The 27,745-nt window shown below is 44.0% G+C and overlaps 1 protein-coding gene across 2 annotated transcripts in view; it reads right to left on the reverse strand.

Moving 5' to 3' along the window:
• pdzd2 (PDZ domain containing 2) overlaps positions 1–27,745 on the reverse strand; it is a 648,685-nt gene that overhangs the window by 385,662 nt on the left and 235,278 nt on the right. For both annotated transcript variants that reach the window (XM_041183009.1, XM_041183071.1), the window contains 2 exons: positions 21,858–21,931; positions 21,058–21,752 (listed from right to left, as the gene is read on the reverse strand). In XM_041183009.1, coding sequence (XP_041038943.1) covers positions 21,058–21,545 — 488 coding nt within the window. In that variant the 5' untranslated portion in view covers positions 21,546–21,752; positions 21,858–21,931. The remainder of the gene's footprint in view (positions 1–21,057; positions 21,753–21,857; positions 21,932–27,745) is intronic.

Raw genomic sequence — 27,745 nt, forward strand, 5'->3', positions numbered from 1 at the left:
AGCAGTATGTGCCATTTACAAGGTGCACTGCAGAAACTCACCAAGGCTCCCTTGTCAGCACCTTCCAAACCTGTGACCTCTACCACCTAGAAGGACAAGGGCTGCAGATAGATGGGAACACCACCACATGGAAGTTCCCCTCCAAGTAACACCATCCTGACTTGGAAATATATTGCCATTCCTTCAATGTCACTGGGTCAAAATTCTGAAATTCCTTCCCTAACAGCACTCTGGGTGTACCTACACCACATGGACTGCAGCGGTTCAAGAAGGCAGCTCACCACCATTTTCTCAAGGCCATTTAGGGATGGGCAATAAAAGCTGGCCTAGCCAGCCATATCCATATCCCAAGAATTTTAAAAAAAGATCTTTAATGTCGCAAAAAGTCCTAAGGTGCTTCAGAGGAATTTTACCAAACAAGGTTTGACACCAAGCCATATAAGGAGATAATGGGGCAGGTGATGAAGTGATAGGTTTTAAGGAAAATTCTAAAGGAAGAGAGTGAGAGAGGTAGAAGACAGGGAGTAAGCTGTGCTGAGGATCTTACAAAACAACATTAAATTATGAGCTTTCCCTTCTTTTGTACTTGGTACCTATTATTGCCAGTGTCGGGTCACGTAAAAAAAAAAATTGTTCCTGTGTTTGTGTTAACCTGACCAAATGGGAACCTGAGGGCAAATTCAGAGCAGGGAATGGGAGATGAAGAATTAGTAAGTGACTCTGAAAGACAGAAGTAGCACAGGCTAGGGTTAAAAAGTGTACCACACAGGAATTTGGCAGTGTTAAAAGGTATTTATGTAAATGAAAGGAGCAGAGTAAATAAAGCCAATGAGCTGAGGGTACAGATAGACACATGGCAGCATGATATCATCGCTATAATGAAATTTGGCTTAAGGAGGAGCAAAAATGGCAGCTTGACATCCCTGGATATAGTTTTCAGAAGGAATAGGGAGGGGGTTATATTAAATGAAGCATCAAATGAGGCATGGGTTGAGCTCAGATATAAAAAAAGGGGAAGCCACATTGCTAGAAGCGTACTATAGACCACCAAATAGTGGAAGTGAGTTAGAAGAGAAACTATGTAAACAGATTTCTGATTGCAAAAACAATAGGGCAGTAATCATTGAGGACTTCAACTACCCTATATCAACTGGGATACGAACAGTGTGAAGGGCACACAGAGGGCACAAAATTCGTGAACTGCATTCAAGAGAACTTTTTTAGTCAGCATGTAACAAACCCAACAAGAGGGGGCACAATTCTAGGTTTAGTCTTAGGAAATGATGCTGGGCAAGTGGATGAAGTAGCAGTGGGTGACCATTTTGGAGGTAGTGACCATAATACAGTTAGATTTAGCATCATTATGGAAAAGGACAAAAATAGAACAAGAGTAAAGTTCTAAATTGGGGGAAGGCAAATTTTACAAAGCTGAGAGATGAGCTGACGAGATTGGACTGGATACAGCTATTAGAAGGAAAAACTGTGTCAAATCAATGGGAGGCATTCACAGGCGAGATTCTACAGGCACTTTGTAGACATGTCCCTACAAAGAAAAAGGGTGCTACTGCCAAATCTAGAGCGGTTATCCAGAAGCGTATAGACCAAGATAAAACAGAAAAAGAAAGCTGATAACAGTCATAAAATACTTAATACTGTAGAAATCCTAGCGTTTGGAAAATACAGGGGTGAAATAAAATTGGAAATTTGCAAAGCAAAGAGAGGATACAAAAAATATTGGTAGGTAAAATCAAAGAAAATCCTAAGACCTTTTATCAGTACATTAAGAGCAAGAGAATAACTGAGGAAAACGTAGGGCCCATCAGAGATGTACATAGTAACTTGTGGATTGATGCATAAGATGTGGGCAGGGTTCTCAATGAGTACTTGGGGCAGAAATTTTCGTCCCGCAGGCAGGCGCGCGCCCTACCTGAACGGGAGTGAAATAATGCACAATAATGCAAGCGTCCTGACATCATCGCACACTCTTGTGATCTTCTGGTCGGCGGGTGCGCGTGGGAGGCAGCAGCGCGCCTGCCAACAATTAAGAGGCCCATTAAGGCCCCTAAGTAATTAATTAAACTGCATTTTTTGCTGTCCGCTCAACAATTTAGTTGGCGGGTGAGCAAATAGGCCAGGCGGCCATTGCATTTTAACGAAACCTCATCCATGGGTGGGATGAGGTTTCCAGTGCTTTTTAAAAAAAAAAATTTTAACATCCTTTTTCACATGTCCCCCTTCATGTGACTGCATCACATGTGGAAACATGTTTATTTCAAATGTTAAAGGTTTATTTTTCATTTTAAAATCCGTCAGTTCCCTGAGGCAGCTCTGTGTCTTCAGGGAGCTGTAAGTGCGCGCTCACCTCAGCACTCGCGCTGCCCCCGCCCCAATCCCGGCTGTACGTGTTTCATGCTGGCTGGCTCTTAATTGGCCAGCCAGCATGAAATCGCGGTTGGAGCCCAATCGCAGGCGGCAGGTGGTTTTGCGGCCACTCCTGGGCCCACCTACCACGGGAAAAATTCTGCCCTTTGTCTCTGCCTTCACTAAGGAGATGGATAATGCAGACATTCTAGTTAAAGAGGAGTTGTGAAACATTTGATACAATAAGCATAGTGAGAGAGGTAGTACTGAGGGGACTGGCATCCTTGAAGGTGGATAAATACCCAGGGCCAGATGGATTGTATCGCAGGCTGTTGAAGAAAACCAGGGGGGAAATAGCAGATACTCTGAGGATCATTTTCCAATCCTCACTAGATACCGGCGAGGTCCCAAAGGATTGGAGGTCTGTAAACATTGTACCGTTATTAAAAAAGGGTGCAAGTGATAGGCCAGAAAATTATGTTGGTGGGCAAATTATTAGAAGCAATTCTGAGAGACAAGATAAACTGTCACTTAGAAAGGCACAGATTGATTACAGGTGGTCAGCATGGTTTTGTTAGGGGAAGATCATGTCTTACTAACTTAATGGAATTTTTTGAGGAAGTAACAAGGAGGATTTATGAGGGCAGTGCAGTGGATTTTGTCTACATGGATTTTAATAAGGCATTTGACAAGGTCCCACATGGCAGCCTGGTCAGGAAAGCGAGATCTCATGGGGATACAGGGGAAGGTGGCAAGTTGGATCCAAAATTAGTTCAGTGACAGAAAACAAAGGGTAATGGTCGATGGATGTTTTTGTGAATGGAAAACGGTTTCCAGTGGTGTTCCACAGGGGTCACTGTTGGGGCCCTTGCTGTTTGTTGTATATGTTAATGATTTTGACCTAATTGTAAGAGGCTTGATTGGGAAATTTGCAGATGACTCAAAAATTGTCCGTGTAGTTATAGTGAAGGGGATAACTGTCAACTCCAGAATGATATCAAATGGTTTGGCTGAGTGGGCGGAAAAGTGGCAAATGGAATTCAATCCGAAAAATGTGAGTTAATGCATTTGGGAAGGGCAAACAAAGCAAGGGAATGCTCAATAAATGGGAAGTTATTGAAAGGGGTTGAGGAAGTGAGAGACCTTGGAGTGCATGTCCACAGGTCCTTGAAGGTGGCAGGACAAGTGGACAAGGTGGTCAAGAAAGCGTATGGAATGCTTTCCTTTATTGAGCGAGGTATTGAATTCAAAAGTAGGGATGTAATGATGGAACTGTATAAAACACTGGTTAGGCCACAGCTGGAATTTTGTGTACAGACCTGGTCACCACATTATAGGAAGGATATAATTGCCCTGGAGAGAGTATAGAGGAGATTTACAAGAATGTTGCCAGGGCTTGAAAATTACAGCTATGAGGAGAGATTGGATGGCTAGGATTGTTTTCCTTAGATCAGAGGTACTTAAGGAATGACCTAATTGAAGTGTACAAATTTATTAGGGGCTTAGATAAGATAGACAGGAAAGACCTGTTTCCCCTAACTGAAGGGTCAATTACCAGGGGACATAGATTTAAGGTGATTGGTAGAAGGATTAGATTTCTCTTTTTGGCCAGCGCAGTCACAATGAGCTGAATGGCCTCTTTCTGTACCGTAACTTTTCTATGGTTCTGTTGTTCTCAATGGTCCTCAATGGTGTGAATCCCATATTGCAAAAGTCTTCAGTTCCCTTTTGTTATGAAGAAAATTGCTGGATCAATGCCAGTTAGGGCTGAATTTGAGGACAACTTTGTGATTTCCAATTCATTAAATGAAATGAGGCTGATAAATCTTGTTTGAGCTCAGATCCAAACACTAGGGAGACATTAGGATTGGATTTGAACTCCGGTCTCAGTTATGTTGGACTGCATGACAATACCCTGCTCCTAAAGCGCAGCTCTTCAAATTAGAATTTCACCCATGAGGTTCTTCAATAATTAGCATTGTTTTTAGCCTAAGTTTTACTGTCAGTATTTGGTGAAGCAACAGTAATTTATTTCTAAGGCTGAAGCAGTTTTATGGCCAATATTCCTTTTCCCAGTTCTAACTGGGGGTAATGAAGGTGCAGTACACCAGTACACTTGTGCTGTGTTCTGGGAAGCACTTTAGCACTAAGATTTCCTGGGTGTCGGGTGCTGGCTCAGGGAAGTCAGGAGATATTCAGACCTTAAAGGCTGCAAAACCTTTGAAGATATAGGTGCAGCCAAATCTCCTTGAGAACGGCAGATATTGGAGTGGGGAAAGATGAGTGGAGGTTGCAAGAAATAACTAAGATATTTGGATAACATATGGCACATTTTTCATTTATCTGGTGCCGGTGCTTTAAAATATACTTCAATGGCCTTCACATAACTTAAAAATGCTGTCTATGATGAATGAATTTGTGGTAATGTGCTATGGCTGGAAGTGGTAGCAGCACCGAAGCAGGATCTTTAAAAATTTATTCTTTCACAGTGGCAGTGGCTAGACAAGCATTTATTGCCCATCCCTAATTGCCCTTGAGAAGATGATATTGAGCTGCCTTCTTGAGCCGCTGCCATCCATGTGGTGTAGATACACCCACAGTGCTGTTAAGGAGGGTGTTCCAGGATTTTGACCCAGTGACAGTGATGGAATGGCGATTATTTCCAAGTCAGGATGGTGAGTGTCTTGGAGGTGAACTTGTAGGTGGTGGTGTTCTCATGTACCTGCTGACTTTGTCCTTCTAGGTGGTCAGGGCATGGGTTTGAAAAGTGCTGATGAAGGTGGCTTTGTGAGTTGCTGCAGTGCATCTTGTAGATGGTACACATCGGTAGTCGGTAGTGGATGGAGTGAATGCTTAAAGTGGTGGATTAAGTGCCAATTAAGCGGGTTGCTTTGTTTTGGATGGTGTCAAGCTTCTTGAGTGTTATTGGAGCTGCACTCATCCAGACAAGTAGAGAGTATTCCATTACACTCCTGACTTGTGCCTTGTAGGTGGTGGACAGGCTATGGAGAGTCAGGAGGTGAGTTACTCGATGCAGAATTCCCAACCTCAGAACTGTTCTTGTAGCCATGGTATTTATATGGCTGGTCCAGTCAAGTTTCTGATCAATGGTAATCCTGAGAATGCTGATAGTGGGGGATTAGCAATGGTAATGCCATTGAATGTCAAAGGGAAATGGTTAGATTCTTTCTTGTTGGGGATGGTCATTGTCTGGCACTTGTATGTGTGAATATTACTTGCCACTAATCAGCCCAAGCCTGAATGTTGTCCAGCTCTTGCTGCATATGGATACAACTCCTTCAGTATCTGAGGATTCGCAAATGGTGCTGAACATTGTGTAATCATCAGCGAACATTCCCACTTCTGATCTCATGATAGAAGGAAGGTCATTGATGAAGAAACTGAAGATGGTTGGGCCTGGGACATTACCCTGGGTAATGCTTTCAGTGATGTCCTGGGGCCGAGATGATTAGTCTCCAACAACCACAATTATCTTCCTTTGTGCTGGACATGATTCCAAACAGCAGAGAATTTCCCCCATGATCCCTATTGACCTCAGTTTTGCTAGGGCTCCTTGATGCTACACTCGGTCAAATGTGGCCTCTGGAGTTCAGCTCTTTTGTCCATATTTAGACCAAGGCTGTAATAAGGTTTGGAGCTGAGTGGCCCGGGCGGAATCCAAACTGAGCGCCAGTGAACAGGTTATTGCTAAGCAAGTGCCACCTGATAGCATTAATGCTTACCCCTTCCATCGCTTTACAGATTATTAAGAGTGGAATGATGGAGCGGTAATTGGCCAGTTTGGATTTATCCTACTTTTTGTGGACAGGACATACATGAGCAATTTTACACATTGTTGAGTACAAGCCAGTGTTATAACTGTACTGGAACAGTTAGCTGGGGGCACAGCTGTTTCTGAAGCATAAAGAGTAGGAGCATCCCAGTATCAGCTTTGTAGGGAGCTGGTTAAGAGGGCAGCACTGAGGTACTGAGCAATAGGTGGAACAACATGTGAAATAAGCAGTGGTAGGATCAACAATGCGACAGGAATTACTTGACTGTGAATCTTCTATTTTAACTACACTAGGCCCAAATTCCCTAGAGTTGATCTCAAGAATGAGAGGTGATCTCATTGAAACATACAAGGTGTGAAACTGGTCTACACCAGCACATGAAACAGGCTTAGAGAGAATCAGCAACTGATTTTTCACTGAGTCAATCTTCCTTCCACTGAAGTTCAAAGAACAATAGTTCAGACTCTTTTTGGAGACTTGTTTCCTTGTCTCACTTTTACTTGGTTTGAAATTAAAAAACATTGCAGTATTCTCCAAGGTAACGGAAAATAAAAAGTGACGCAGTGGCTCCCGAGTGTATTTCCCACTAGTGGCATAGACACATTTTATCCCAATAAAATTCTCAAGGGGCTTGACAGGGTAGGTGCTGGGAGGATGTTTCCTCTGGCTGGAGAGTCCAGAATATGGATCAATGAATTAGAATAAGGGGTCAGCCATTTATGATTGAGATGAAGAGAAATTTATTCACTCAAAGGGTTGGGAACCTTTGGAATTCTCTACTCCAGAGAGCTGCGGATGATCAGTCGCTGAGTACATTCAAGCCAGAGATTAATAAATTTTTGTGGACTTGGGAAATCAAGAGGGATAGAGCAGAAGGTGTAGCTGAGGTAGAAGATCAGTCATAATTGAATTGCGGAGCAGGCTTGAGGGGCCAAAAGGCCTATTTCCACTCTTACTTCTTATGCTCATATTATAGATGGCATTGATTAAATGCAGTGGGAGTGATTCATACTCTCTGGTGGGGAAATGGTTTTTCACAGCTCAGGAGAGTGGCTTCAGCAATATTGAAGTTCCTGTTGTTCTTTCCCCCTTGTCTACTTCCAAATACGTCACACAGAATAGTGAGGGAGGCAAGTTCAGGAGGACTGGGAGGTGTCACATCACTGAACACAGCCTGAATGTAAACGCTGATGACGATTTGGAAGCAGCGATAACGCCTTTATTCAAAAAGTCCAAAGTAAGGGCATATCTTGTCAATACCATTATCCCTTAGGCCTGATAACAATGAAATAGCAACACAGGAATTGTTTGATCAGGTTTGTATGAGGGTAATTTTTCTCCCACTGCAACAACTTAGCATTTTTAATTTTTTTTATATTTGTTCATGGGATATGGACATCACTAGCTAGGCTAGTATTTATTGCCCATCCCTAATTGCCCTTGTTTAGAGAGCATTTAAGAGTCAACCACATTGCTGTGGGTCTGGAGTCACATTTAGGCCAGACCAGGTAAGGACAGCAGATTGCCTGCCATGAAGGACATTAGTGAACCAGATAGGTTTTTATGACAATGATTTCATGGTCATCATTGGGCTTCTAATTCCAGATTTTTATTGATTTCAATTTCCAGCATCTACCATGGTGGGATTTGAACCCAGGTCACTGCATTACCCTGGGTCTCTGGATTACCAATCCAGTGACAATCCCAATATGCCACCGCCTCCCCATGTAATGAAACACCCCAAGGTGCTTCATTGGGACATTATAAAACAAATGTTGGAACAGAGCAACAAAAAATGATATTGGGTTAAATGACTAAAGATTTGATCAAGGATGTAGGCTTTAAGTAGTGTATTAAAGGAAGAAAGAGAGGTAGAGACTCAGAGAGGTTTAGGGAGGGAATTCCAAAGCTTAGTGACAAGGGAACTAAAAGCACAGCCACCAATGGTCGAGCAATTAAAAACCAGGATATCCTGGAGGCTAGAATTAGAGGAGCACAGATATCTCACGGGGGTGTTGTGCAGCTGGAGGAGATTACGGAGATACTTGAGGGGAGAGGCTATGGAGGGATTTGAAAGCAAGGATAAAAATTTAAAAATCAAGGCATTACTTAACTGGGAGCCAATGTAGGTCAGCAAGCACCCAAATGTGATGAGTGAATGGGACTTTGTGCAAGTAAGGTTATGGGCAGCAGAGTTTTGGAATGACCTTGAACTTACGGGGGTAGAATATGGGAATTGGCCAGCAGTACTTGGGAATAGTCAAATCTGTAGGTAATAAATGCATACATGAGGGTTTCAGCAGCAGGTGAACTGAGGCAGGAGCAGCATCAGGCAACTTTACAGAGGTCAAAATAGGCCAACCTTAACAATGGTGCGGATATGTTATCTGAAGCTCAACCCAAAGTCATATACGACACCAAGGTTGAGAATAGTCTGGTTCAGCTTCAAAGTGGTGTCAGGGCATGAGATGGAGTCAGTAGCTGGAGAACATCTTTTGCAATGGGGATTGAAGACAATGGCTTTGGTCTTCCTCCAATATCTAATTGGAGGAAACTGCTGCTCATCTAGTGCTGGATGTCAGACTGTCTGATAGTTTAGAGGCAGTGGAGAGGTTGGGAGAGTGATGGCGAGGTCAAGCTGGGTGTCAGCAGTGAAAGCTGACACTGTGGCCTGGAGTTTCATCCTTGAGGTGGGAATTGTGATTTGGGCTCTTTGCCAATGCCCTGACCGCACCCCCTGTCCAGCAATGCCCACCCATGCTATGTTCATCACAGGATTGTGGCATCACGCTGGAGTCGGGGCTGAAGTAGGACAGAGGCAGGAATGGAGGAGGATGGATGCCAAGATGGGCAGTCCACCATCGTTCGCTGGACATTGGCTGAGTACTCTACCCCTCACCCCCTCACACCCCACCCAACCTCAGCCCCTTCCATACCCCATGACCTCATATGCCCCATGTCTGCTCCATGGTCCCTAATATCCCCCTTGGCCTCTCATAACCCCCATGCCCCCTCAATTACCCCAATGCCGTCTCCATATCGTCCATGCCCACTCACCCAGTATTCACAATGGACAGAACTCATGAGCCCTATTGGGACATTGGGAAATCTTTGAGATGCTTAAGAAACTGTCACATTAAACAAGCAGCCATTCAAAAACCTCTTCAAAGAGTCACAGAATTGTTACAGTGTAGAAAGAGGCCATTCAGCCCACTGTGTCTGCACTGGCTCTCTGAGCATTTTAACTCAGTGCTAATCTTCCACTTTTTCCCGTAACTCTGCACATTGTTTCTGTTTAGATAATCATCCAATGACCGCTTGAATGCCTCAATTGAACCTGCCTCCACCACACTTCCAGACACTGAATTCCAAACCCTAACCACTCACTGTGTGAAAAAATTTATTCTCAACTCACATTTGCTTCTTTTGCAAAACACTTTAAAACTGTGCCAAAAAGATAAAAACAAAGAAACTGGGGATGCTGGAAATCCAAAACAAAAACAGAATTACCTGGAAAAACTCAGCAGGTCTGGCAGCATCGGCGGAGAAGAAAAGAGTTGACGTTTCGAGTCCTCATGACCCTTCGACAGAACTTGAGTTCGAGTCCAGGAAAGAGCTGAAATATAAGCTGGTTTAAGGTGTGTGTGTGGGGGGCGGAGAGATAGAGAGACAAAGAGGTGGAGGGGGTTGGTGTGGTTGTAGGGACAAACAAGCAGTGATAGAAGCAGATCATCAAAAGATGTCAACGACAATAGTACAATAGAACACATAGGTGTTAAAGTTAAAGTTGGTGATATTATCTAAACGAATGTGCTAATTAAGAATGGATGGTAGGGCACTCAAGGTATAGCTCTAGTGGGTTTTCTTTTTAATAATGGAAAAGGAAAATCTTTATAATTTGTTGGGAAAGAAAAAAGAGAAGGGGGAAACAGAAAGGGGGTGGGGATGGGGGAGGGAGCTCACGACCTAAAGTTGTTGAATTCAATATTCAGTCCGCAAGGCTGTAAAGTGCCTAGTCGGAACATGAGGTGTTGTTCCTCCAGTTTGCGTTGGGCTTCACTGGAACAATGCAGCAAGCCAAGGACAGACATGTGGGCAAGAGAGCAGGGTGGAGTGTTAAAATGGCAAGCGACAGGGAGGTTTGGGTCATTCTTGCGGACAGACCGCAGGTGTTCTGCAAAGCGGTCGCCCAGTTTACGTTTGGTCTCTCCAATGTAGAGGAGACCACATTGGGAGCAACGAATGCAGTAGACTAAGTTGGGGGAAATGCAAGTGAAATGCTGCTTCACTTGAAAGGAGTGTTTGGGTCCTTGGACGGTGAGGAGAGAGGAAGTGAAGGGGCAGGTGTTGCATCTTTTGCGTGGGCATGGGGTTGTGCCATAGGAGGGGGTTGAGGAGTAGGGGGTGATGGAGGAGTGGACCAGGGTGTCCCAGAGGGAGAGATCCCTACGGAATGCCGATAAGGGGGGTGAAGGGAAGATGTGTTTGGTGGTGGCATCATGCTGGAGTTGGCGGAAATGGCGGAGGATGATCCTTTGAATGCGGAGGCTGGTGGGCTGATAAGTGAGGACAAGGGGGACCATACCATGTTTCTGGGAGGGAGGAGAAGGAGTGAGGGCGGATGCGCGGGAGATGGGCCGGACACGGTTGAGGGCCCTGTCAACCACCGTGGGTGGAAAACCTCAGTTAAGGAAGAAGGAGGACATGTCAGAGGAACTGTTTTTGAATGTAGCATCATCGGAACAGATGCGACGGAGGCGAAGGAACTGAGAGAATGGGATGGAGTCCTTACAGGAAGTGGGGTGTGAGGAGCTGTAGTCGAGATAGCTGTGGGAGTCGGTGGGTTTGTAAGGGATATTGGTGGACAGTCTATCACCAGAGATTGAGACAGAGAGGTCAAGGAAGGGAAGGGAAGTGTCAGAGATGGACCACGTGAAAATGATGGAGGGGTGGAGATTGGAAGCAAAATTAATAAATTTTTCCAAGTCCTGACGAGAGCAGGAAGCGGCACCGAAATAATCATCGATGTACCGGAGAAAGAGTTGTGGAAGGGGGCCGGAGTAGGACTGCAACAAGGAATGTTCCACATACCCCATAAAGAGACAGGAATAGCTGGGGCCCATGCGGGTACCCATAGCCACACCTTTTATTTGGAGGAAGTGAGAGGAGTTGAAGGAGAAATTGTTCAGTGTGAGAACAAGTTCAGCCAGACGGAGGAGAGTAGTGGTGGATGGGGATTGTTCGGGCCTCTGTTCGAGGAAGAAGCTAAGGGCCCTCAGACCATCCTGGTGGGGGATGGAGGTGTAGAGGGATTGGACATCCATGGTGAAGAGGAAGCGGTAGGGGCCAGGGAACTGGAAATTGTTGATGTGACGTAAGGTGTCAGAGGAATCACGGATGTAGGTGGGAAGGGACTGGACAAGGGGAGAGAGAAGGGAGTCAAGATAACGAGAAATGAGTTCTGTGGGGCAGGAGCAAGCTGAGACGATCGGTCTACCGGGGCAGTTCTGTTTGTGGATTTTGGGTAGGAGATAGAAGCGGGCTGTCCGAGGTTGGGCGACTATCAGGTTGGAAGCTGTGGGAGGGAGATCCCCAGAGGAGATGAGGTCAGTGACAGTCCTGGAAACAGTGGCTTGATGTTCAGTGGTGGGGTCATGGTCCAGGGAGAGGTAGGAGGAAGTGTCTGCGAGTTGACGCTCAGCCTCCGCGAGGTAGAGGTCAGTGCGCCAGACAACAACAGCACCACCCTTGTCAGCGGGTTTGATGACAATGTCAGGGTTGGACCTGAGAGAATGGAGTGCAGTAAGTTCAGAGAGAGACAGGTTAGAATGGGTGAGCCTGCTCTCTTGCCCACATGTCTGTCCTTGGCTTGCTGCATTGTTCCAGTGAAGCCCAACGCAAACTGGAGGAACAACACCTCATCTTCCGACTAGGGACTTTACAGCCTTGCGGACTGAATATTGAATTCAACAACTTTAGGTCGTGAGCTCCCTCCCCCATCCCCACCCCCTTTCTGTTTCCCCCTTCTCTTTTTTTTTTCCCAACAAATTATAAAGATTTTCCTTTTCCATTATTAAAAAAAAAACCCACTAGAGCTATACCTTGAGTGCCCTGCCATCCATTCTTAATTAGCACATTCGTTTAGATAATATCACCAACTTTAACTTTAACACCTATGTGTTCTATTGTACTATTGTCGTTGACATCTTTTGATGATCTGCTTCTATCACTGCTTGTTTGTCCCTACAACCACACCAACCCCCTCCACCTCTCTGCCTCTCTATCTCTCCGCCCCCCACACACACACCTTAAACCAGCTTATATTTCAGCTCTTTCCTGGACTCGAACTCAAGTTCTGTCGAAGGGTCATGAGGACTCGAAACGTCAACTCTTTTCTTCTCCGCCGATGCTGCCAGACCTGCTGAGTTTTTCCAGGTAATTCTGTTTTTGTTTTAAAACTGTGCCCTCTGGTTCTCAATCCGTTTATGAGCAGAAATACTTTCTCCCTATCTACTCTGACCAGACCCCTCATAATTTTGAAAACTTCTATCAAGTCTCCTCTTCACCTTCTCCTCACCAAGGAAAACAGTCCCAATTTCTCCATTTTTTCCTCATAAGTGAAGTGTCTCATCCCTGGAACCATTCTCGTAAACTTCTTCTACATTCTCTCCGATGCGTTCACATCCTTCCTATAGTGTGGTGCCCAGAATTATACACACCACTCCAGCTGAGGTCTAACCAGTGTCCTATATAAGTTCATCATAACCTGCCTGCTCTTGTACTCTATGCTTTTATTAATGAAGCTTATTATACTGTAAGCTTTAGAAACAGCTCTCTCTACCTGTCCTGCCATCTTTAATGACTTATGTACATATACACCCAGGTTTTTCTGCTCCTGTACACCCTTTAGAATGGTACCTTTTATTTTATACTGTCTCTCCATGTTCATTGTATCAAGTGTATCACCTCACACTTCTTTGCATTGAACTTCATCTGCCACCTATCTGCCCATTCCACCTATGTATCAATGTCCTTTTGAAGTTCTACACTGTCCTCCTCACAGAATACAATTCTCCCAAGTTATGTGTCATCTGCAAATTTTGAAATTGCACACCAAGATCTAGATCATTTATATATATCAGGAAAATGAAACGGTCCCAATGCCTGGGGAACTCCAATACAAACCTTCTTCCAACCCCAAAAATACCCATTGACCATTACTCTCTGTTTCCTATCCCTCAGCCAATTTTGTATCCACATTGCTACCGTCCCTTTTATTCCATAACCGATAACTTTCCTCACAAGTCTGTTATGTGGCACTGTACCAAATGCCTTTTGGAAGACCATATACATCACATCAACAGCCTTGCCCTCATCAACCATCTCTGTTACCTCTTCAAAATACTCCAGCAAGTTAATTATACACGATTTTCCATTAACAAATCCATGCTGACTCTTCTGAATCAATCCACATTTTTCCACGTGACTAGTAATTCTATCCCAAATAATTGTTTCTAGAAGATTCCCCAGCACCTAAGTTAAACTGACTGGTTTGTAATTGCAGGCTGGACCTTTACAACCTTCTTTGAACAAGGGCATAATGTTTGCAATTCTCCAGCCCTCCAGCACTTCCCCAAATCCAGAGAACATTGAAAGATTATGGCCAGTGCCTCTTCAATTTCCACTCTCATTTCCTTCAAAATTCTTGGATGCACCTCATCCGGTCCAGGTGCCTTATCAACTTTAAGTACCGACAGCTTATCCAATACCTCCTCCATATCAATTTTAAGCCCTTCTAGTAACTGAGTTTCCTCCTCTGACTCCATGGCCTAGGCAGTACCTGCCTCATAGGTAAAGACAGATGCAAAGTATTCATTTAACACCTCGCCATGACTCTTGCCTCCATGTGTAAATCCCCTTTTTGGTCCCTAATCGACTTTCCACCTCCTTTTACCACCGCTTTACTATTGATGTGCTTATAGAATACTTTGTGATTTTCTTTCATGTTAGCTGCCAATCTTTTTTCATATTCTTTCTTTGCTTCTCGTACTTGCTTTTTCACATCCCTTCTGAACCTTCTGTATTCAGCTTGGTTCTTAATTGTAATTGCTACCTGATACTTGTCGTAAGCACACTTTTCTTTAATTTAATTTCGATCTCCTTTGTCATCCAGGGAACTCTGGATTTGTTTGTCCTATCCTTTCCTTCTGAGGGATCAAACCTTGACTGTGCTCAAACCATCTCCTCTTTGAAGGTAGCCCATTGTTCAGCTACTGTTTATCATGCCATACTTTGGTTCCAGTCTATCCTGCCCAATTCTGTTCTTGCCACATTGAAGTCCGCTCTCCGCCAGTTGATTATTCTTACTCTGGATTGAACAATGTCATTTTCCACCGAAATCCTAAACTTTATGATACAATGATCACTGTCCACTAAATGTTCCCCCTCTGTCACTTGATATACTTGGCCCACCTCATTCCCAAGAACCAGTGGCCTCTTTCTTGTTGGGCTGGACACATACTGCTGTGGGAAATTCTCCTGAACACAATCTAGGAACACTAGTCCCTCACTGCCCCTTATACTACCATTACCCCAGTCTTTATATGGCTAATTAAACTCTCCCATTATAGCCACTCTATGATGTATACACCTCTCCGTAATTTCCTTGCAGATTTGTTTCTCTATATCCTTCCTGCCTTGGAAATATATTGCCATTCCTTCACTATTGCTGGGTCAAAATCCTAGAATTTATTTAAGGAAGGATGTAAATGCATTGGAGGCAGTTCAAAGGAGGTTTACTAGATTGATACCTGGAATGAGCAGGTCTAATGAGGAAAGGCTGGACAGGCTGAGCTTGTTTCCACTGGAGTTTAGAAGAGTGAGGGGTAATTTGATTGAAGTATACAAGATCCTAAATGGCCTTGGCAAGGTGGACGTCAAAAGGATGTTTTCTCTAATGGATGTGTCCAGAATTAGAGGGCACTGTTTTAAAATCAGGGGTCGCCCTTTTAGGACAGAGATGAGAATGTTTTTCTCTCAGAGGGTTGTGCGACTTTGGAATTCTCTGCCTCAGAAGGTGGTGGAGGTGGGGGTCATTGAATATTTTTAGGGCAGAGGTAGATAGATTCTTGTTGGGAAAGGGAATCAAAGGTTATCAAGGTTAGATGGGAATGTGGAAATCAACAAGATCAGCCATGATCTTTTTGAATGGTGGAGCGGGCTCGAGGAGCTGAATGGTCTACTCCTGTTCCCATTTCTTATGTTCTAGCTCCCTCCCAAACAGCACTGTGGTTGTACCTACCCAACATGGACTGCAGTGGTTCAATAAGGCAGCTCACCACCACCTTCTCAAGGGCAACTAGGGATGGCAAAATGCTGGCCCAGCCAGCGATGCCCACATCCCATGACTAAATGAATGAATAAGTAAAAAAATCCATCACCTTCACCAATATCTGGAATGGAAAACCGATTAGTGAGCAGGACCTCTGAGGACTCCTGCGCTATCTGCCTGTTTCTCTTGGACTGCCTGGAGTCCCATTCCCATTCCCTATCTGCCTGCTTGCCCCTAACTTGTGATGACCACCTCTCTGAATATGCTATACACAAAGTTCTCTGCCTCACAGATGCACCTCAGTGACTCCAGCTGCTGCTCAAGCTCTGAAACACAGAGGTCAAGCTTGTGCAGCCAGTGACACTTCCTCGACATGGGCTCGTCTGGGTCACGAGAAGTGTCCACAACTCCCCACATGCCACAGGACGGGGATTCTGCTTGGCTGAGCTGTCCTGCTATTCCTTAACTTTAAACTTTTAAATCACTTTATTTACTTTAACTTCAGTTACTTTTACTTTAACTTACTTTAACCTTACTTTTTTTATTCATTCATGGGATGTGGGCTTCGTTGGCTGGGCCAGCATTTATTGCCCATCCCTAATTGCCCTTGAGAAGGTGGTGGTAAGCTGCCTTCTTGAACTCATCCAAGCACTGGAGTTGAGTAGAGAGTAGAAATTCTTCGCCCTTAATCACCTATCAACTCCCTCTCCTGTGCCTATAAATGTTATTTTCCTTGTGCTAGTTTACAAATTTACGTTTTTCAAAATTACTGGGGTTGAAACACAGACCCTAACAGCAGCTGCTCAAGAAACAATCAACTCATGACTTTCCTGTGATGTCACTCTCACACTTTTCTCAAATCCACCACGGAGCTAAGGAAGGGTGCTCCCACGCAGGTCCAACTGCTCTCGACCCCAGAAGGTAAGCCCTTTAATCCAAGGACTTTAATCGTTTTAGGAGTTTATGAAACTGTCAAACACAAAGATATCCAAACTCCCCTTGAGAAAAGTTTCTTGCACCTTGGCTAAAATGTTGTGGGGGTGGGTGTGTGGCTGGTGTGGTGAGTTGTTGGGGCGAGGCTGCTGAGGGGCTCACCTATTGTCCTGCAGCCATTTAACAGCCAGTTGGCTATTAATAGGCTGGAGGCAGGATTTCTGCCCCCTTTAACAGGAAGTTCCACCTCAAAACAGTGCTGGAGCCAGGATTTGGATAAGTATTTGAGGGTGTCACCAGGTGTCAGGCTGGCAGGCCCCAACGAGGAGGATGGGGTGGTGGGTAAAATATTGGTGAGGTGGGGGGGTGCCATTCGATGGGCCCAGGCAACCTATTAATGAGGGACTTCCCCATCCGCCGCTAGGATGCACAGGGGAACCTACTGTGTTGGCCACGTGGCATGGCCTCTCCTGCTGCTGGGATTTAATTGCCCACTTAAGGGCCTCACTAGCAGATGGGCTTCCCAATGCCACCCCACTGCTGGTACAATTGCGGTGGGGCAATGGCAGGTGTTTAGGTGGTAGGCAGGCTGCCCACTGGATGTAACAAGCGATTCCACCTTCAAACCCACTGGCAGGAAAATGTAAAATCCAGCCTTAATTTCAACGCTGTTGGAAACAGAAGAGCACTTCATCCATGATAACATATTCTAGTGCATCTGAGCACTTCAGCATCTCTAGTCAATGTAATGGTCATTTATCTTTTAAGAACAAAGCCCTATCATTAGTCACATATTTAACTCAATATACAGCATTAGATTATGACATGTGAAGTTGTCAATACCTTTTGAACTTACCTGTCAAAGGTTCCCTGCTCTAAACTAGGCTTCCGCCATGGTGCACTCTTCCTCTAGGCTGCTGCAAAACATATCCCCTAACAAAACGGGCCTGACTCCATGGAAATAGCGGGGGTCTAAAATGCCCAACCCCACAATGGAGTAGGCAAGGGTGGGATTGCTGCATGTGGGCTCGCTACCCACACCCTTACCATGGGGCAATAAAAATGCCACATGATGCAAATGGGTGCAGGACATCCAGAATTATGTCCCAACTACCATTTTTAAATCCGCCCTGCCTTCATTTCAACATGGACTAAGGCATGAAAATCCAGCCATGTGTTACCAAGAGGCAGCATGTAGATGAGACATATTGCAGAAAATCTGTGTGCACAGCCGTCTGATATTTACTTGCGTGAAATTTACTTTGCTTTGCCCTGCGTCAGGTGCGGACATCAGAAAAGTGATGAAGAAAGTTTATATGCAATGTCATACAGGAGCAAAATGGACCCTTTTCTGTTTAATATCCTTGAGGCAGTAATTTATAATTTGTCCTGGGTTGAGGTGTTCCTGAGCACAGAGTGAAAAGCATTTCTTCCAAAGCAATCACTGCATTAAGGTTACGCTACACGTATGGAAAATGTCTGTCTCAAAAGACAATTTAAATTTAAACTGTATACATTCATAGGAAATTGTTTGGATAATTTGCAGCATTCCCTTTAATAACCCCCTTGTTCTGAGTGAAAAATGATTGTTAAAAAGAATCTAAAGCTCCCTCTGGATTGGGGAAGAGTGAGCTCTCTTAGAGGTGGGGGTTCATAAATGAACAATATCAAGCTGCATCTCAACTTAATTCATCTAACCCTATTAACATATCTTTCTAGTCCCTTTTTCACCCAAGTGTTTACCTAACTTCTGCTTAAAACATCTCTGCCATTTGCCTCAAATTACTTCATGGGGAAAATTTTCTCCCCGTTGGGTGGGCCGGTCGGGAGCAGGCGCAAAGCCAATCACTGTCTGCGATAGGCTGTGCGCCGCCATTTTGTGTGGGCGGGCCAATTAAGGCCCACCCAGAGTGACACACATCCAGATGCACTGAGTGCTACCTGTGCGGGCGGGGGGAGGAGGGAGAGTCAGGGCCTGCTTATGGATGCCCTGAGTTTCTGGAACTTGGTATTATAAATGCAATTCTTTCTTTGGGAAACATTATGCTTCCTGTGAACTGGAAATTATAAACCCATTGATGACAGTGACATTGACCAACATATTGTGTACAGGACTCTTACTGGAGGCTCTTGAGTATTTCAGTGAATCGGAACACACCATGCTGATAAATCAGGTAGTTTGGGTTGAACTAAAAAATAAATTTACTTCCAGTTCCAGTTATAAATCTATACAGAAGATTGATAAAACAGCAGACAAACAACAAAATATTCAGCTTACACCAAACTTTGAATCAACCAAATTATCAAAGCATTTGAAAGAGACTCAAGATCTTCCCCAGAGCATGAAATGAAACTTGGAAGAGTGTAAGGTGAACACATCACACTGTTATTACATCGAGGTATGATGGGCACATGAGTTGGGACATATTCAGGAGTTTTCAAGAAAATTTTATTAAATGAATAAACACTTCATGAAACCTCATCCCACCCGTGGATGAGGTTTCATGAAAAATGCGAAGGCCGCTTGGGCTCTTCGCCTGCCCGCCAACCTTAAGGTTGGATTGGCAGCCCAGACAATTAGTTTCTTCACGGCTTAACAGGCCTTTGACAGTCAAGCGGGCGCACAGCCGACTCTGGTGTGCGCCCGCCAAACTAAAGCTTGGAATGATGCGCGGTGACATAGGGATACACACCCAACGTCACCACACATCATTTGACACTTCGGTGTGCAGGGCCTGCCCCCACACGTCAACTAGAAGATTCTGCTCCATGTGGTACCTTAAGTTGCACATTAGAACCACTCTGACTTTTCTTTATCTCTTCAAAAATATTCAACTTGGGACTTTTATTAATTTGTAAATAAAAGTATTTGGTAAAGTATTACTATGATAAGCAATAAAGAATTACTTTAATCATTATGTGCATTATTGAAAAGTAAAAACCAATTAATATTAGAAAAACATAACTTTTAAACACACCACAGAAGTCATAAAGACAAATGGCTGAAATCCAAAGTATAGGAGATTTAGTTTTAAACAGAGAGCAAATTAGATGTTGAAAGATATTTTTGACTCCTTTTCTAACTAGATGCAAAATAATGTTTTCACACATGTCCCTTTCTTCATAATCGACAGCCCAGACCCACACATACACCAGAAATGTGAGAACCACTCTATTGCTCAGACTCAAATTGCACACCATAGATAACATGTGAATTACTATCTTTTGAAAATGTTCATTATACAACATCCTGAGATTTGGTCGTAGGATACCTATATATATAGTTAAGAGAAACTAATGCTTTTGATAAGGTCCCACATGGTAGACTGATAACAAAGGTAAGAGCCCATGGGATCCAAGAAAATTTGGCATATTGGATCCAGAATTGGCTGAGTGGTAGGAAGTAGAGGGTGATGGTCAAGGGGTGTTTTTGTGACTGGAAGACTGTGTCCAGTGGGGTCCCACAGGGATTGGTGTTAGGTTCCTTGCTGTTTGTGGTATATATAAACGTTTTAGACTTGAATGTAGGAGGGTTGATCAGTAAGTTCACAGGTGACACGAAAATTGGTGGGGTGGTAAATAATGAGGAGGATAGCCTTAAATTACAGGAGGATATAGACGGGCTGGTCAGATGCGCTGATCAGTGGCAAATGGAATTTAATCTGGATAAGTGTGAGCTGATGCACTTGGGCAGGACAAACAAGGCATGGGAGTACACGTTGAATGGTAGGACCCTGGGAAGTACTGAGGCTCAGAAGGACATTGGTTTACATGTTCACCAGTCCCTTCAGGTAGCAGGACAGGTAGATAAGGTGGTTAAGAAGGCAAATGGGATACTTGCCTTTATTAGCCAAGAATATAAGAGCAGGGAGAATATGCTGGAACTGTATAAATTGCTGGTTAGGCCACAGCTAGAATATTGCGTGCATTTCTGGAATCCGCATTATAGGAAGGATGTGATTGCACTACAGAGAGTGCAGAGGAGATTTACCAGGATGTTGCCTGGGCTGGAGAGTTTTAGTTAGGAGGAGAGATTGGTTGGACTGGGGTTATTTTCCCTGGAGCAGAGGAGATTGAGGGGGGACATGATTGAGGTGTATAAAATTATGAGGGGCATGGATAGGGTAGACAGGAAGGAACTTTTCCCCTCAGTGGAGGGATCAATAACCAGGTGGCATAGATTAAAGGTAAGGTGAAGGAAGTTTAGAGGGAATGTGAGGAAGAATTTTTTCACCCAGAGGATGGTGGGAATCTGGAACTCACTGCCTGAAAGGGTGGTAGAGGCAGAAACCCTCAGAACATTTAAGAAGTGTTTCGATGTGCTTTTGCGATGCCATGGCATACAAGGCTATGGGCCTAGTGCTGGAAAATGGAACTAGAATAGTTAGGTACTTGTTTGACTGGCGCAGACTTAATGGGCTGAAGGGCCTTTTTCTGTGCTGTAGACCTCTATGACTCTATAATTACTTACATTAATTTCTCTTCATTGTTGCTCTCTTCTCTTTATATTCTGTATGTTTATGCTAAAAACTTAAAGGTGATTTTAAATCAGCTTAATCCCCGAATGTTATATAACTGAATGGGCAGATATAGTTCAAAGATCTCCTAATCTGTATTTCTAGGATATACAGTGCTTACCTGGCACCTGCAACATCAACACCAACCATCAACTGTCCATTCAACAACAACACTTCATCTCGGATTTTAATTTTCTCACACTTTGCAGCAGGACTGTGCTTCTCGACTTCTGTCACCCAGATATATCCAACATCCAACACAGGGCCTTTGCTACTTCTTTTTTTCTTTCTGGTTTTCCTGCTCTCTTGGTCATTTGGAGAATCCCAATAGATTGGGACATTCCCAAAACGTATTCCAAGCTTATCTTTGTCTCCCTCTGCTCTGGTCAAGTGAGCTGTACAAATCTCAAAATCTTCTCTTTCCTTTTGGTCAGGTTGTACAGCACTTGCTCCCACTCCAAAATTCAAATGTATGTATTCACATAGCATCTGAATGGCTGAATGGCACAGCTGAAATCCTGGAGTTTGTTGTTCTTCCCTCAGCTTGATATGAAGGCAGCGTTCTAGAAGAGTGAGATAGAGCTTAGCACTTTCTGCAGTTATTGGCATTGTGGGTCCCCCAGCATTTCCACATTATCTAAAATCCCAGCCAATGGTAAACATGTTGCTGATACATGGATCACAAATCTTCAGATAACTGTAGATGGTCTCTTGAGTCTCTCTCACTTTAACTTAACAAATCATGCCTTAGGCTTAAATGTCATCAAGGATGAGCAAGAAATCTTTTTCAGTGTGTCTTGACATTCTTTCTTGATGCTGGTAAAAAAAAAACATTGGATAACAGAATGAATACGTTGGTGTTGCAAAAAACATGTGCAGAGAGAGGTAGCTCTTAAACCTGGACTGATAAAATACACTCACTGATGTTGTGCAGGATGTGATTTGGAACATCATGGAAGAAAAAGGCTGGTCATCTTTAGCTTTGTCAAGGTCTTCTTCAAAAAAACAAAAGAAAGCACCGTTAACGGAACAGTTCAGAACAGCAGACATAATTCAAGAAAATAATTTGAGAATTATTTTGGCAATAATAACAATTCCTTCATCAGAAAGTATTATACACTTTATTACTTTTGACAACCATTTTTTTCTCTATGCAGTTAAGAGTCCCGAACTGAAGAACGGCTAATGTAATAGCTACTTTCAAAAGGAGCTCACCTAGGTAATCTCACATTGGGATCAGAAAATTGTGGGTTCAAATCCCACTCCAGAGACCTGAAGAATTTTCTGCTCTTTGGCAGGACAGTTGGGGGCGGGCACAGAGCTGATCACCGCCTGTAATCGGCTGCGTGCTGCCATTTTACGTGGGCGGGCAAATTGAGGCCCAGCCAGCGTGATGCATGGCCGGTAGCCTTGAGTGCTACCTGTGTGGGTGGGGATAGGAGGGAGAGTCGGGGCCTGCATTCTTTCGCACATGTGCGTGAAAGAATGCAGCAATCTCCCTGAGGAACGGAGCTGCCTCAGGGAGATTAGGTTCGTATAGAAATATTTAAATAAAGACAGATAAAAATTATTGAAACATGTCCCCTCATGTGACAGTGTCACTGTCACATGAACTGGGACATGTTTACGAATTGTGAAAAAAATATTTATTAATTTAATAAAACCTTCAGGAAACCTCATCCCGCCCATGGATGAGGCTTCCTGAAAAATGCGAAAGCCGCTTGAGCTCTTCGCTTGCCCGCCAACCTTAAAGTTGGACGGCAGAGTTGATAATTTCTTTAATTGTTTTTTTAATGGCCTTAACAGGCCTTTGACAGGTTGGCGAGGGTGCAGCCGCCTCCGGTGTGCGAAAGATCTGAATGATGCGCGGTGACGGCGGGCCGCACACTCAACGTCACCATGCGTCATTTCATGCATCGGCAAGCCAAGCCCCCCACCACCCCCCCCCACCCCCCGGCGTGAAAGTTCTGGCCCTGAGCACAAAATCTAGGCTGACACTCCGTGCAGCATTGAGGCTGTGCTGCTCTTGTTGCTTTATCCAATAAAATAGTAAGATAATGTCCTGACTGCCCTCTCAAACAATATTTATCCTTCAATGAATGTCACTACAACAGAAGATCTGGTCATTATCACATAGTGCTGTGGGGAGTTTGCTGTGTACAAATTGGCTGCTGCATTTCCTATATCACAACAGTGACTACATTTCAAAAGCATTTCATTGGCTGTAAATCACTTTGGGAAATACTAAAGTTGCGAACAGTATTATGTAAATCTTTAGAAGCTCCAAACTGTGTCATTTAAAAGTAAAACTCTGATTCAGTGACTGTATTATAATGTCAGTGTCACACCACTGCCAGGTCACTTACAACATGATTTTTACGTACACATGGTAGTAGCTGGAAATTGGCTTAAATGCAGGAAAATGGCAATCACCATTGATTTCAACTGCAAGAGGGGCTACGATAAATATCTTACAACTATTTTCAGTGTTGATTAATGGTGGAGTGGCAATAAAGCCCCAGGAAAATATAGAGTGGCATAATTAAGTAAGTCAGTTACACTATAATTTCCTCTTTATGTGCTGTTCAAGAGTCCCTCTGTCATAGATGCATCATTTCTATAGTCCAATCTCAGAAGAATCCCAGCTGTAAATTAATTTTGAAAAAAACTATCCTTTTGACGGCCAAATAAGTCATTAGACTTTATTTTTATTTATTTTCTTAAAAATTATTTTATTCTCTTATTTATTTGTTAATTTTTTTATCCTTTTTCCTCAAACCCCTCCCTCTACAGGGCCATCTGTCACTTATTTTTATGTTTTGCTTTCACAGAGTGCTGACCCTTGTTCTCCTATTAACACATTCTGCTATCTTCTCTTTATGCCACTATCAATACTTTCTTTACTCTCTACCACTATCGTTAACATTCCCTTTGTCTTGGATCCATGATATCTTTGTAAATCTCTCCTTAGCTGTTGCCTATCCCTGTCTTGTTCCACCTGCTCTACCCCCTCTTAAACTGTATAAAATCCAGCACATTTCTACTTCTCTTTAGCTCTGTGGAAGAGTCATATGGACTCGAAACGTTAACTCTGTTTCTCTCTCCACAGATGCTGCCAGACCTGCTGAGTTTTTCCAGCATTTTCTGTTTTTAAGTCAGTGGACTAATGTGCTATACCATAGATGACAGTGCATGGCTGCCCCTGAGTCCCCACACACATTTATGCAACATCTGTCAGGATATTGGCACCACATCCACAAATATTCACTCCCTCCACCACCGATGCACAGTAGCAGCAGTGTGTACCATCTACAAGATGCACTCCAGGAATCACCAAAGCTCCTTAGACAGCACCTTCCAAACCCACAACCACTACCATCTAGAAGGACAAGGGCAGCAGATAGATGGGAAAACCACCACCTAGATGTTCCCCCCCAAGTCACTCACCATCCTGACCTGGAAATATATTGTAGTTCCTTCACTGTCACTGGGTCAAAATTCTGGAATTCCCTTCCTAACAGCACTGTGGGTGTACCTATACCACATGGACGGCAGCGGTTCAAGAAGACAGCTCACCACCACCTTCTTAAGGACAACTAGGATTGGGCAATAAATGCTGGCCCAGCCAGCAAAGCCCACATCCCATGAATGAATAAAAAATATTTGGGGAAGGCAATATATACAAGGAGTCAGAAGGAAAGCAAGAGTGTTCATCCCACACCACTTCAATTTATAGAAACTGGTTCAAGAATACAAAGGGAAGTGCTTAGAGTGGCAATCTGGACAATGATATTTCACTGTATTCAATGCAGCAAGTTGGCATCTCCATAGAACTGGCTTGCGAGTCAGTGGAAGATTGAAATGGATTGTTCATTTGCACATCAAAATTTAAGCAATTTTCCCCCTGTGAGCACAGAATCCCTTAGAACAGAGATGAGGAGAAACTTATTTAGCCAGAGAGTGGTGAATCTATGGAATTCATTGCCACAGAAGGCTGTGGAGGCCAGTTCATTGAGTGTATTCAAGACTGAGATAGATAGGTTCTTGATTGGTAAGGGGATCAAATGTTACGGGGAGAAGACGGGAGAATGGGGTTGAGAAACTTATCACCCATGATTGAATGGCGGAGCAGACTCGATGGGGTGAATGGCCTAATTTCTGCTCCTATGTCTTATGGCCTCATGGTCTTATCCAGGAGCAAGAAAATTCTGAAAGGAAGGGTAATTAATTTTAAGTAAAAGCTAAAAGTGGAGTTTACAATTGAGGGAACTTCAAGCTGTTTGACACTCAGATGACTGAATTAGCTTATAATTTATGTAAAGCTTCTGGAAACCTGAAGCATGGAAATGTGTGCAGCACGTTACAGGAAAGATACTGCCTGCCTCATTAGTGGAGAATGTCCCCTAATGCAAACAGGATGCATAGTGAAGACTAATGACTGTATCAATATCCCGTAGGTTTCATTTTAATTGCCATTTATGAAATTCAATGGATTTAATTTCTAAACTCCTTTTCATTTGGTTTACCATGAAAAGAATACCGTTGCCTTAAATGTGGGAACACAAACAAATTCCTAACCTCTAACACCATATGAAAGCAATTTATGCATCCAAGAATCTCTGCTGTGATGCTTAACAAGCTGGTAACGATTTCTATACTTTCCTGTGCTGTTCTTCAATGTTATCTATTTGTGACGCATTTTTATTACCATAAATGATCACATTGAACTGGTTTTTATTGTTTTGCTGTCTTCAGGCTATCTGGTGCAGGTGTTTTTAATAAAAGGGGCACTCAATTTGACTTCATAAAGTCGCAGCTGGTGTTTCCGTTAGTGTAACCCAATTTCTCTTTCACCCTACTGGAATGCACAAGTCATGTTCTATACTCTTTTTGTACCATTTTCAGTAAAGCTTCCAGTCTATTAGTGTATAGAAACTGACTTGTAGGCACCAGGATTGTTTGACAGGCATTTTCCAGATCACTCCAGGAAGTGTATACACTATACATCTCTGCTGATCTACCTGGGAGAACCTGTGTTGGCATCTGACTCCTGATAATACAGACAAACCAAACTCAGCTGCTTTCTGAGCATTTCTGTTCTGTCCATAAGTGTCACTGTGACTTGTCACTATAACTCCCCCTCCCATTCCCACTCTGACCTCTCTAACTTTGATCTCCATACCGTTCTAATAAAGCTCAGTGCAACCTTTAAGAATGGCATCTTTCTCCTGGTCACTCTGCAGTCACCAGGTCTTAACATTGACATTAGTAACTACAGAACTTAGCTATACCCATCATTCTCTTCACAGCAATGGACATTGTGATATGATAAGTAAGGTGTCTGGGAGCAATGGTTTTGACATGAAAGTTAGTGACCCCACCCCCCCATCCTTCATCAGACTGTAGCACGACTGGGGCCGTAACGTAGGCCCATATTTTTCCCCTTTATACGACTGGCAGATTTACTATTTCTTGTTGAATTTTGTATTTTCATTTCTCATAGACTCATAGGTCAAAATTTTCTGGGTGACATGCAGGGGTGGGCCCCACACGTCAGCGTGTAAAATGACGTGGGGTGACGTTAGGTGAGCATCTCCATGTCAGCGCGCACCATCACAATATTTCATTGGGTAGGCGCGCAATGAAGTGTGATGCTGCCCACCATTAATTAACGGGCTAGTTAAGGCCCTTAAATCGGCAATTGATGCCAATTTTCAGGTGTCCCTGTGATCTTCGGCTCGGTGCATGGGCACAACGGGCAGGCGGGTAAGTGACTTTTTAATAAAACTCATCCATGGGCGGGATAAGAGGGCTCAGTGAGGTTGTCAATCTGGTCTGTGAAGTATTTATTGCAGAAAGTGTTTTAAACTTGCCTGTGTGATCTGTAGCAGTTCAGAACAAATTCCAGCAGCTTTCTGTGTATTTTTAACCTTCAGCTCAGCACTCTGCAGTCAGGAATCTTTATCGGGCCTGCAGCTTTCCGGAGGCCTCCATTTAGCCTGGGTGTGGGTTCTGACATGTCCATTGGAGGCAGCTCCTCTGAGGAGGAAGGGAGGGCTAGAATAAGGAGGAGGTCAGGAGTGGACAATCAGCCTCCAGGGGAGCCACCTTTGGGAGGCCAGGCACAGGCACAAGGATGCGCAGGGCCAAGAGGTTGGCCAAGGTGTAAGGGGCCGCAGAAGATGCCACTATCCTGCTACCAGGGTATACAGGTGGAGAAACAGCTACCTCAATATGACTGAGGTACAGTGCCGAAGGAGGCTCTGACTGTCAAGGGAGATAGTCAACTACATCTGCCAGATGATTGGCCCTGAGATCTCCCCTAACTGTGTGGGTGGACACCCCATGCTAGCGGCTCTGAAGGTCCCAGTTGCCCTCAACCTCTATGCCTCTGGCTCCTTCCAGGGCTCGGTGGGTGATCTTTGCGGTGTCTCCCAATTAGCTGTACACACTTGTGTCAAGCAGGTTACAGATGCTCTGTTCAGATGGGCATTGACTTTCATCCACTTCCGCTGCGACCAGGCAAGTCAGACACAGTAAGCCAGAGGCTTTGCGGCCATTGCTGGCTTCCCCTGCATCCAGGGTGCAATAGAATGCACACATGTGGCCATCACGGTGCCAGCAAGCGAGCCCAGTGCCTTCGTCAACAGAAGGGCTTCCACTCCATGAACGTGCAGATAGTGTGTGATCACAGGATGCTGATTCTACAAGTCTGTGCAAGGTACCCAGGCAGCTCCCATGACGTCTACATCCTCAGACACTCTCAAGTGCCGGGGTTCTTCAGTGCTCTGGCTCGACTTGATGGATGG

This window comes from Carcharodon carcharias, chromosome 1 (genome assembly GCF_017639515.1).
Source record: "Carcharodon carcharias isolate sCarCar2 chromosome 1, sCarCar2.pri, whole genome shotgun sequence".
In the NCBI taxonomy this organism is placed as follows: domain Eukaryota; kingdom Metazoa; phylum Chordata; class Chondrichthyes; order Lamniformes; family Lamnidae; genus Carcharodon; species Carcharodon carcharias.